This window comes from Marmota monax, unplaced genomic scaffold (assembly GCF_021218885.2).
Source record: "Marmota monax isolate L192 unplaced genomic scaffold, Marmota_monax_Labrador192_F-V1.1 WCK01_AAM20220418_F8-fsc00055, whole genome shotgun sequence".
Classification (NCBI taxonomy): domain Eukaryota; kingdom Metazoa; phylum Chordata; class Mammalia; order Rodentia; family Sciuridae; genus Marmota; species Marmota monax.
Genome location: NW_026695205.1, coordinates 12,887,845 through 12,900,404, shown reverse-complemented (window position 1 = coordinate 12,900,404; position 12,560 = coordinate 12,887,845). Strand labels below are relative to the sequence as shown.

Here is a 12,560-nt window from a genome sequence, read left to right as displayed (position 1 = left end):
AGGGGAAATTCCCGTGAGACTTCTCTAAAAGCTGTCCTCCCACAGCCCTGGAGCATCTCCACAGCCCTCTCTCAATGGCCATAAGGACTTCAGGATGCAGGGCTTCTGGTAGGTGGGCCTCATTCACCTTGGTTCATACACGACAAGAGAAAAGCCCCCAGGGTGAGGCAGGGCCTTGGAGAAGGAGCCAGGGAGGGAGGAGAGTAGAGCTAGTGGATCTCAGGGAGCACGCACACGAGCCCTGTCACTCAATGACGTTCAGCCCCCAGAGCCTCAGTGGAGAGGCAGATTCACACCACCGACATTTTGGTTGGCATGTATCTTTGCCACGTGGCTAAAAGGGCATGTTCAGCAAGCCATGATGGCTCAGTGAGAATAAGAACACCATTCTGCAGTGTGGAATTAGGTCCCAAAATGTCGCCCTACCAAATGTCCTATTCTCAAGAACTCTGCTTTCTGTACTAATTCACTTGTAAGACCTGAGCACAGCAGCCGCTATTTGACATGCTGTCCTGGAAACCATGGGGATGTTTCCCAAACCAGGGGAAACCCTTCGTACTTGTAGCTTCCACCCCCTCAGGGCACAGCAGTACACAGCAGGCTGCTGAGATGTGCTGCAGAGAGCTTGGTTGGGGTCGGCACCCTGCAGTTGACCCCAGCCCAGAGAGCACACTGAATTCACTGGCAAAGCTGTGAGGTTGACAGTACCTGCTCTGCACATCTTACTGAGAATTAAATTAGAGAATATCAAATACCAAAGTTGAATCTGAGAAAAATAGGGTAAGAAGTGCTGCTAACTGTAAGAAGGTTTTAAAAAAATTCTGCAATAGTTAAAAGCATGGCGAACTAGCTTCTCCGTGGGGAGAACTAGGAAAAGTTTCCTGGGCAGGCAGGCATCTGGGGATGTCTGACATGGCTGAGACCCTGCAGGCCAGGAAAGAAGAGAACATTTGTACCCCAAAGCCTCTCCCAGCTCTGTGGGGTTTCCTCCCAAAGTTTAATAGAAGCTCACACTTTCAGTTCTGAAACACTTCCTGGAGATTTTAAAGAGGTTCTCAAGGTCCATGCCTGTATTTGAGGATCACACTCCTGGAAATGTCTCCCCAGCATTCTGAAACCACCCTCCAGCTTCCCCCATCCAGCAGTACAGTCTGCCAGGTGACTCTCACATCGAGTACAAGACTGAGAGCCACCCACATGGGGGGTCACTGAACAGGGGTGGCTGCGCCCCAGACCAGACCAGGCTTTGAGTGGAAGCAGAGGGTAGGAGCCAGGTAGAGGTCACCAGTGCCACCAGTGGAAGCCCAGGTCTCACCAGTGCCCCGAGTTGCACCAGCCCGAGGCTGAGCTCCCTCGAGTGCCACTGAGGCAAGTGAAGAGATGATTTCATGTATCAGAAAAGCCAGTGGCGATCACAGACCCTTGTTGGATATGAAACACACCAAGGAATAAGACCTGAGAACTCAGAGACACTGTCGGGAACAGCCCCAGAGAAAAGGGAAGAACCGTGACTTCCCAGAGGAAACCACGAGGTGAACTTTGAAAAGACCAGGCCTGCACTGAGAAGGTTCCCCTTCCCCCATGGTCCTGGCTGGATAGTAATGGCCCTCCAGTGACACCCAGGTCTCAGTGCCTGGACAGGAAGGGGCTTTGCAGAAAATATCAAATACCAAAGTTGAATCTGAGAAAAATAGGGTAAGAAGTGCTGCTAACTGTAAGAAAGTTTTTAAAAATTCTGCAATAGGTGTCAAGTGGGGGATCTGCAGTGGGGGTTATGCTGGGCTTTCGGGTGGTCAGAGGGTCATGATGGGCAAGGCAGGAGGGCCAGGGTCATGTGATGAGATGCAGAAGTACTGGAAGATGCTACTGCTGGTCGTGAGGGTAAAGGATGGAGCCGTGGTCCAGGCATGCGGATGGCCTTTGAAGTAAGGAGAGGCAAAAGGTGTCTTCCTCCCTCGGCCTCCAGTGGGTGTGTGGGATGCACCTGCAGGTGGTGCTGGCCTTCTCCCTGAGACCTCCAGCCCTGCTGAGAATAACTCAGCCTGCGGCAAGGCTATAGCAGTGGGGCAAGTTGACCCCAAGGAGCACTCCGCCTTTGCTCCTCAGAGAGACCATGTAGACACCTAAGGCCGTGCTCTGCCCATTTGCCCCTGGGCCAGATGATCTGCTTCTAGCCTGTGGTCTCCTCCTGGCCCAGCTGTGCCCCCTGTCGTTCCTCTGTCCCTGGCCCAAAAGCTCAAACCAGACATGTCTGACAGCCTCCATTACATACGTGTCCACATAGCCTGGTTTTTACACATGTGTACATGTGTGTGCTGTCTGAATTAACCCCTAGAGCCTTGCATACAGAAAGTGCAGCTGGTTTTTTGGTGCTGGGGATAACACCCAGGACCCGGCATGTGCTGGCAAACACTCTGCCACGAGTTCACTCCAGACCTTTTTATTTTGCTTTGAGACAGGGCCTCACTAAGCTGCCCAGGCTGGCCTGGAACTTGCCATCCTCCTGCCTCAGCCTCCTGAGTCACGGGGATCACAGGCATGGCTACCATTTGTGGTTCACACCTTTTAAAAAAAAAATCAAACTAATAAGTAGCGATGTGTAAGCATCAATTTACCAACTCTTAAATTATCCAGAAAGATCAGGGCAAGGGATTCTGAGTAAATATCAGCTAATAATCCCTAGAAGAGGTCAGAGTTCAGAAAGACATGCTCAGGACCTTCTTCCAGAGGAGCCTCCCAACCCCAGCCAACCCCGGCCAGGCGGTCCTCTGTGACTCTCCCTCTCTGTGGGCCCTTTCCCTTGGGTCCCGTTCTGCACCCGCTCTGCAGCTCTGTGGGGAGGTGGAGATGGCTGCCTGTTCTGGGCCAGGCCTGGGGCTGGCTGCAAGGCCCTTCTGGGGCAGGCAAAGAGGAAGAGCACCCCACTTTCCAGCCGACCGGGCAATCAGCACCTCATCTGCTGCTCCCAGTCATCCTGTGCCCGTGAGGACACAGACCTGGAGGAACCAGATTATTTGCCCAAGCTCACACAGTGAAAGGCAATGGCAGGATTCCACCCAATCTCATTTCAGTGTCTGGGCTCTTGAAAACTGCACATACTGCTCAGGTCCTCAGACAGTCTAACTGGCAGCTAAATGCAGCTGATACATAAAAATGTGGGAAAAGGAAAACCTTAAAGGCTGCAGTGTAGTCACCAAAGCCAAAGCACGGTGTTAACAGAAGAGTAAATGTTTTGAAATTAGAGACACAGCAGTATGAATTTAAAGACAAATTTGTGAATCAAAGCCCATCAGGTAAAGTGAAATAAAGGTGACTTGTGAACCCAGAGGCGTCTCCTCAGCTCTAGTCCTGCAAGACACGTGGCCTGGACACATCACCACAGCAGTGCAGACCTGCTGCCATCTGTGGAAAAGGGACAGGCTGTCTGTAGTCCCCAGCTGGGTGCAGACTGGGGAGGTGGACACGCCCTGTGTAGGGCAGGGGTCCGTCAGCTCCCCCATGCCTGCGGTGTGCCCCGTGTGACAGAAGAGTGCTATGCCTTCTCCCTGGATGCTCTCCATGTGAGCTGTCGCTCCTTCCCCTGCCCTAAGTGACCATGAGGCAGGGCCTGCTCCCTGATGCTCCTCCCCGCAGCTGTCCTGCCATCCACACTCACACCTCAGCACACTGCAAGCGTTCGGCCCTGACTGGCCCAGCAGGAACAAAGGCAGGACTATGGTCAGTGAATCTGGATAATGACAGAGTGGGGGGCGGTTTTCTAAAATAAAGGATTTCTGAGCCTTCTGGTGAGAATTTTGAGAAAACCCAACTTTCATTTTCCCCAGGGCCACAGCTATGACAGGAAGTGAGTGGCCTTGAAGCCCCCAGTACAGCCACCAGGGGCGCTGGAAGAGACCCATGCCTGTGGGTTGTCCCCTGATTGTGTCAGCAGAAGCCGTGAGAGTGGCTGCCCATCCTCCCTGGGTCACTCTTTTCTGCAGCAGCTAAAGGGAAGGCAGTGCTGGGCACACCTCCACTGCAGACAAGCTCAGAGGTGGGTCTGTCCGAGCTTTGACTACCAACCTAGAAGCCGCTGGCAAAGGGAGAATTCACCCAGACAACAAAAGTACCTCTGGTCACCGAGAGGTAGCCAGAGTGCGGTGGTGAAGCCAGGCGATGTCTGGGGCTTCAGGGCAAGGGGCTGCTGTGGGTTCTGGAGGGAATTCAGTCTCCTGAGGAGCTTCCTGCAGTGGGTGGGGCTAGCAGACCTCTACAGAGGCTGTGCCCGGTCTAGGGGAAGGCGGCTGTGGCCGGGTCCCCCCACCTGCAGGACTGCTGAGGAACACTGTGACTATCCCTCTTCCTGCAGGAATGCCAAGTGAAGTATCCCAGAGGTGGCAGCGGATGAGCACAGCATGTGAGTGTGCAGGCTGGCCGTGTGATTCTCGGTGTCCACCCAGAGAGTAGGCCTGCTTCCTGGGCATGGCAAATGCACCCCACCTTACTGCTGCAGGGGGGGCAAGAACCAGGAAGCCTCGTCAAATTCCCTGCTTCCTCCCGAGTGTCTTACAGGTGCCAATAAGACAGCAGACTGATTGACACGCATGGAAGAGTTTGGAAGGGAGAGCCAGACTCTTCTCCAAGGTCGAAATGTTTAAAAGGTCACCAAGAAATGAGGTGGCCCAGTGCGACACTGGACATGACAAAGAGGAGGGAGGATAGAAGAATACAAGGGCCATCGATGGCTGGAAGCCAGGCCTGTGTGACCCCGAGGGCTGGGGACAAGAAGCCCCATGATCCTCCCACATTAGAGGGCCCCACGCAGCCCCTCTGTTTTCCAAGTTGGAGAAGTTTAAAACCAGGAGACAATAGCTATGATCAGGAACCTGACCTGCAAAACTGCCTGAAGCGAAAGTTGGACCACTCTATCGAGACAAGATCAGGAGGGGCCAGGGCACTGGGCTGGGCTCGGCCCCTGCAGGGGATCCAGAGCTTCCGTATGAGTAGGTAAAATGATCAGGGAGTCAGAAGTTTTACGTTTCCTCATGCCCCCTGAGAGACAGGTAAGAATTGAAAGGTCAACAGGTTCCCAGAGCTGGACTTTGAACAGGCTCTGTGAAGTGGCTCACGTGTTGGACCTTGCATGAGATCATCTGCAACTGGAACCTGTTTCCATACCTGACTGTAAAACCAAAGACACTGAAATCGGATCTCTAAGCCCTGCTAACTGCAGACGCTCTTCGCAGGTCCACAACACTGTCGGTGCAGCCGGATCCAAGAGCAGCTAGAGTACTGGCGGGGACTCTGCCTGGGATGTGCAGGCGGAAGATGCCCAGACTCAGCCCAGGTCTGCCTTGCTGCACTCTCTATGTCCACCATTTTATGCACCTGGGGCTTCTGACAAGAGCCCAAGGACCTCCCTCCAGTGCTGCCACAACACGTACTAGAGGATTCCCTCGGAGGGGCAAGTCCTACCTTGCCACTGGACATTAGTCAAAACCATCTCTCTAATCTTGAACAAAAAGGAGTCTTGAGCCTTGAACACCATGTCTTGGCCATGTGCAAGCCCTCTCGTGGGCGGCTGTGCAGAGCAGGTAGTTTGTGAGCTGGGGGAACTTACACAGAATCGTGCTTCCAGGGTGCAAGGAGGAGATGGACTCACGGAGCCTTTTTCCCCAGAACTATTTTGGCACAGTGTGAGAGCTGCAGATTCTGCCATCACCTGGACCGTGCCCATGAGCACTCGACTGGCTGACAGAGCCATGCTGGGCTAATGGACAGCACTTGAAAGATGAAGGGAGAACAGCTCAGACCAGAGGTTGGCCTGCAGCTTTCCCAGCGGCGATGGGAGAATCAAGCAGTGGAACAGCTGCCACACTCCAGTTTCCACTGAGTCAGGGGGGTGGCCACAGACCTGGCCAGAGAGAAGGGCAGTGGCAACCAAACCAAAGGCATACCCACAGCAAATGTCTCATCTCATGAGGGGGTCTCCATTGTGGGAATTTGATGGCACACTGAAGTAGGACCTGCCATCAGCAGGACATCCCGGGTCTAGAAGGAGATATCCCGGGAGCACGAAATGGTGGACATAGAGTCTGCAGCAAGGCAGACCTGGGCTGACTCTGGACATCTTCCTCCTGCACACAGCAGGGAGTGAGCTGAGGCTGGAACCTTGGAGGCCGCGGGCATCTAGACAGGATCAGATACTGACCATGGGCTTCACTTTCCAGGGTTAGGCACCAGTGCTCAGAGTCCCATGAGAAACAGGAAGGCACCGCCCAGGTTTGCAAGGCTGGCTGTCACTTCTGCAGACCCGGAGTTCAATTTGAAACCCATAACCCCCGACGGGCAGATATCATCTTCAGAGTAATGATTTGATAGAGACATGGAACGGGAACTAACACATGGGCTATCTAAAGGGGTGGAGTGGAGACAGGCAGGACAGGCTGGTCCAGCCTTCATGAGCTCAGCACAGGAGTGCTAAAGCAGAGGCCCCCACGCTGGTGGATCTGGGAATTAGGGCAGAGGATGCTTTCCCAGCACGAGGCTGTTCCCTTTATGTTCCATATCACCCACATTACTTCCCATCACTAGACACAGTAGTCAGAGGACTAGGGCTGCCACTACAGGCCTGGGAGAAGGGAGGTCCCTAAGGGTCTGGGGCACTGTGCCTTCTCCTCTCTGGAAAAACCCCCAGTGCCCTGTATGGTGCAGTGGTAAAAGTCGCCCCTCACTCAGCACCTGGGCAAAGCCCCTGGCCACTGCAGGAGCAGGGTGATGCAGGAGGCTCCTGGGGACTGGCAAGAGCCCATGGCAGAGGCCACAGAATGGGCAAAACTAATGCCACCCCCTGAGTAGAGATCTGGGTATAGATAAAAGGAAGAAGCCAAGGCAAAGGCAGGAGAAGGCAGTGAGGAGGAAGGAAGCCTGACATCACTTGGAAGGCTCAGGGCAGGAGACGCAGGTCTCAGCTCCAGCCAAGGCTGCTGGGCTCTTGGTAGCACCCAGCCTTTCATCTGACCAACAGGATGGGAGAGAGCGCAGATGTGATTCCCTCCGCCTAAGAAGGTCTCCACATGGTGCAGGGCAGGCTGAACAGGTGGAAAAGAGAGGGTACCCACTAAGGGCCAGGATTTATTGACGGTTATAATTGACTGTAAGGGTTTAGCCAGCCAGAGGCCAGGGGTAGCTCTGCGGCACAATGAGAAATATATATATATGTGTTCTCTGTTCCAAATTCCTGACAGAGCTCCTACCTCCCCACACCCTCCTGAGCCTACAGGACCCTAACATCTGGGGTTGACCTGGTCCTGCACAGAGCTCCTACCTCCCCACACCCTCCTGAGCCTACAGGACCCTAACATCTGGGGTTGATCCTGGTCCTGCACAGAGCTCCTACCTCACCTCACCCTCCTGACCCTAGAGGACCCTAACATCTGGGGTTGACCTGGTCCTGCACAGAGCTCCTACCTCCCCACACCCTCCTGACCCTAGAGGACCCTAACATCTGGGATTGACCTGGTCCTGCACAGAGCTCCTACCCCACCACACCCTCCTGACCCTAGAGGACCCTAACATCTGGGGTTGGCCTGGTCCTGCACAGAGCTCCTACCTCCCCACACCCTCCTGAGCCTAGAGGACCCTAACATCTGGGGTTGACCTGGTCCTGCACAGAGCTCCTACCTCACCACACCCTCCAGACCCTAGAGGACCCTAACATCTGGAGTTGATCCTGGTCCTACACAGAGCTCCTACATCCCCACACCCTCCTGACCCTGGAGGACCCTAACATCTGGGGTTGACCTGGTCCTGCACAGAGCTCCTACCTCACCACACCCTCCTGACCCTAGAGGACCCTAACATCTGGGGTTGACCTGGTCCTGCACAGAGCTCCTACTTCCCCACACCCTCCTGAGCCTAGAGGACCCTAACATCTGGGGTTGATCCTGGTCCTACACAGAGCTCCTACCTCCCCACACCCTCCTGAGCCTAGAGGACCCTAACATCTGGGGTTGACCTCGTCCTGCACAGAGCTCCTACCTCCCCACACCCTCCTGACCCTAGAGGACCCTAACATCTGGGGTTGACCTGGTCCTGCACAGAGCTCCTACATCACCACATCCTCCTGAGCCTAGAGGACCCTAACATCTGGGGTTGACCTGGTCCTGCACAGAGCTCCTACATCACCACATCCTCCTGAGCCTAGAGGACCCTAACATCTGGGGTTGACCTGGTCCTGCACAGAGCTCCTACATCCCCACACCCTCCTGACCCTGGAGGACCCTAACATCTGGAGTTGATCCTGGTCCTACACAGAGCTCCTACCTCATCACACCTTCTAGAGCCCAGAGAACTCTAACATCTGGGGTTGTCCTGGTCCTACACAGAGCTCCTACCTCACCACACCCTCCTGACCCTAGAGGACCCTAACATCTGGAGTTGATCCTGGTCCTACACAGAGCTCCTACCTCCCCACACCCTCCTGACCCTAGAGGACCCTAACATCTGGGGTTGACCTAGTCCTGCACAGAGCTCCTACCTCACCACACCCTCCTGACCCTGGAGGACCCTAACATCTGGGGTTGACCTGGTCCTGCACAGAGCTCCTACCTCACCTCACCCTCCTGAGCCTACAGGACCCTAACATCTGGGGTTGGCCTGGTCCTGCACAGAGCTCCTACCTCACCACACCATCCTGAGCCTAGAGGACCCTAACATCTGGAGTTGATCCTGGTCCTGCACAGAGCTCCTACCTCCCCACACCCTGCTGACCCTGGAGGACCCTAACATCTGGGGTTGATCCTGGTCCTACACAGAGCTCCTACCTCATCACACCCTCCTGAGCCTAGAGGACCCTAACATCTGGGGTTGACCTCGTCCTGCACAGAGCTCCTACCTCCCCACACCCTCCTGACCCTAGAGGACCCTAACATCTGGAGTTGATCCTGGTCCTACACAGAGCTCCTACCTCCCCACACCCTCCTGACCCTAGAGGACCCTAACATCTGGAGTTGATCCTGGTCCTACACAGAGCTCCTACCTCATCACACCTTCTAGAGCCCAGAGAACTCTAACATCTGGGGTTGGCCCTGGTTCCTACACAGAATTCCTACCTCGTCACACACTATGGGCATGAGGTACCAGCTCACCACTTTACCAGGGCAAACCTAGGCATACAGACGCAGTTCCCACACATTCGTGGCAGCTGTCTCTGACCTGGGCTGCCCAGGCCTGGGAGAAGCTCTCATGGCCTTATGGCCTCCCTCGTGAGGTCCAGCACAGCTCCTCAGGCTCTAGAACCACTCCTAGTTCCCCAGGCCTGGGACCCTAAGGGTTCCACATTTTCCCACTCCCTCCATCCAACCCGCTCCAGAGTTTCGGAGAAAAGCAAGGGGAACCAACTTCCCTTGGGTTGCCTTCCTGGTCACTGATGTTGGGTGCATCTCTATGCTGCACAGAGCCATGAATCCAAGTCTCACCTGCTCAGCTGGAAAGCAGGGTCTCAAGGGAAAAGCAGCTGCCCTGGGGCATGGCCTGGAAACCGACAGAGCGGATCTGCCTGAGGGCCCACAGCAGGCCTCCATGTCACAGGGACACTGTGTTCACTGGGCTTCTGTAAGCTGTTTCTAGGGCCTGATGCAGGGTATAATTCAGAGCCTTCCCTTAGAAGTTGACCTGTTTGCAAAGCACAAGGCTACCCTACCTATTTCATAAAGGTTCTCGCCTGCCCTCCGTGAGGCAGCCACCAGGTCCCTTCTGGTGCTTAGAGAGGAGGATGGAAAGGCAGGACCTTGTGGGTGCAGGAACTGAGAGCCAGGGAGGCCAGGGTGGTGGGCTGCACTTTCTCAGGTGCCTCTGAGAACAGTCCTAGAGCGGCTCCCTGGGTGCCTGCTAACAGCTGCCCAGGTCTGCTTCCATCTCTGCAGAACATTCTGCTAGGCTACATGTGATTAAAAGTCCAATTTTACTCACAGTGGTAGGAGATCATGAAGCACATGCAACAGCACGTATGAATCTCAGGATTCTACACATGCAGTAAATTAGAAAGTTCACCAATCAGCTAAAAAGAGCTTGCTCCCTAGCTGTTGTTTGATGTTCCATGTGAACACTCATCCTGGAGTATGAGGATCTACTGTACCTATAGAACCACACAGTGGGAAGTGTGCCGCCCGGCCCACCCAGAGCCCAGGGTGAGACCCTGCACGACACATGAAGATCAGGAGTGAGCTGACCTGGTGTACATGGCACAGAATTGCTGATCTGACCCCAGCCCAGGTAAGTGTTGATGGTGACAGTGAATCAGACACATCAGTGATGGGGACGACTAGACAAGCCTTCCCTCATGAGTCTCAGGAAACTTAAAGCCAACTTACAAAAATATGAAGGGCAGAACCAGGGGCAAGCCAACTCTGGGTGCTCTGCTGGCCAAGGAGTGTGCCTCGGGGCCACCAGGCCTGAGGCTGTTGGGTTCTGGGGCAGTGGAAGGGGAGAGGAAGCTGGGCCCAGCGAGCCTCCAGGACACACAGGTAAGGCAAGCTGAGCTTCTCTGTGGGCAGAGGATGCTGCTGGTTCTAGCTCATCTCCAGGTGTTTGGCTCCAGCTCTTCTCCTGAGCCCATTCCTCAGGCTTTACCCAGAGCAGGTAGGGGCAGGGGCAGCCATGAACAGCAGCAGCTCTGGCCTGCAGTTGGTCCCTGGGCCATATTGATGCCCTATCGGAGGCTGACAGCTGGGACTTAACTGCTCCCAGTCCCTCTTGTGTGCAGGGCATTAACTATCTTGCTGTTGACCACAGTGAACAAGCCCCCTTGGGCCTCATTCAAATCACTATAGAGCCTTGTAGAAACAAGTAACAGGCCGTGTTATCGCCCAAGAAATCAATTTGATGTTGTGTCTAGGGTGGAAGTCACCCAAAATAAGACCCGGGTTCTTAAAGAGACAGAAGTTCTAGGTGACTTTCTCAGATAAGCCTTGGCATGGCTTCAGGGCAGAATGCAAGTGCGTTTCCTTGGATAATACAGATCAAACTAAACTCAGCCAAATCCATTCCTAATAATAGGAGAAACGTCCCTTCCTCCAGGCACCACATAGGGTTGTTAGGTGAAATTTTCTAATGAGATACTTGCTCTGCTTCTGTTCACTTTAGACACTTGGGACATCCTCAAGAGCACTGTCCGGCCCCAGGACAACCAGCTCCAGGAATGCTGGCTGGGTAACCCCTGCATCCCAATACCTTCTTCTGTCCAGCAATCTAGCTACTTCTATCTGATGCAGTCAGGGTACAGAGAAGGCAGAGAAGCCCCCTCTGCCTCTAGCAGCCTCCTCCTCTCCTGGCCCCTGTCGTTGGGGAAAGTGACCATCTACACATCCAGACCCTCTGAGCACAGAGAGAAGCCCCCTCTGCCTCCACCAGCCCCCTCCTCTCCCTGTCATTAGGGAAGGTGACCATCTGCACATCCAGACCCCTTCTGAGCACGTCTCCTCAGGAACTCACTCAATTCCCGGAGCCAGCCTGTGGCAGACTCAGCATCTGCGTATTACAGATAGATAAGGAAACTGAAATAGAGCTGAAAAACTGAGGCCAGAGCCTCAGTTTGAGCAGAGGAGGTAGGACATGGCCCAGGCAGTCTGCTGATGGCATCTGCATTGAGCCTTGTTCCCTCACTCTGCACAAGCACTTGTGGAACGGGCAGCGCCCCACCCGTGAGGAACACTGTTCTGGGTCCTAAGGGAGGTGTGAGGACCCTTCAGAATCTCTGCTCTTTACAGATGACCCCAGTCAACCCAGCTCTGCCACAGCAGATGTGCCTCAGGGTGAGGAACCCCCTGGCACCCCCAGATAACATCCAGAGCTCTACCTCTCACCTCTCCAGACAGGAATGGGGCAGCGCTGCGAGCCCCTTACACATCCTGGCAAGTGGTCTGGGGCCTCCGCTCTGTACACAGCTTCTCAACGGCGAACAGGAAAAGTCTTTGAAAACTTCCTCAGGGTCTGGGGCTGCCTCTCCAGCTGAGACATATATAGGGCTCTGGCCCAGCCCCCTTTGGCTCTGGGGACCAATCCAGGGCTGCAGAGGAAGCTGCAGCAGGAGAGGGCTGGGACCTCCCCAGGGCTGTGCTTCTGGGCTGCCACCCTCTCCTGCTGAGATCTCCTCAGTGTTGCAGGGCTGGCTGTGGTCCCCTGGACATAGGACCTTGGTTCCGACTCTAAGGTCAGGCCGCCATAGAGACTGGAGGCGGGAAGAGGCCCAGGAGCCAAGGCCAGAGTCCAGCCACAGATGAGACAAAGTGACCTTTATCAAATCAAAGCACTTATAAATGTGTGTATGTGTGTGTGTGCGTGTGGGAACATATGCACATGTATGTGTATGTGTGTATATATGTATATGCATGTGTGTATATATGTATGTGCATGAATGTATGTGTATGCGTGCACAAGTGAATGTGTGTGTATGTATGTCTACGTATGTGTGCATGAATATGTATATTTATGTGTGTATGTGTGTGTATATGTATGAGTGTATGTGTGTATATGTATATGAATATGTATGTGTGTGAATGTATGTGTATGTATGTGTGTAC

The 12,560-nt window shown here is 54.3% G+C and overlaps 1 protein-coding gene across 2 annotated transcripts in view; it reads right to left on the bottom strand.

The window, feature by feature from the left end:
* The window catches only part of Rgs5 (regulator of G protein signaling 5), a 43,525-nt gene extending 31,395 nt beyond the window's left edge, over window positions 1–12,130 (bottom strand). The window contains exon 1 of one of the 2 annotated variants that reach the window (XM_046430046.2): window positions 11,844–12,130. In XM_046430046.2, the coding sequence (XP_046286002.1) occupies window positions 11,844–11,887 (44 nt within the window). In that variant the 5' untranslated portion in view covers window positions 11,888–12,130. The remainder of the gene's footprint in view (window positions 1–11,843) is intronic. The other variant, XM_046430045.2, reaches the window with a different exon arrangement.
* Between the last annotated feature and the right edge of the window lie 430 nt (window positions 12,131–12,560).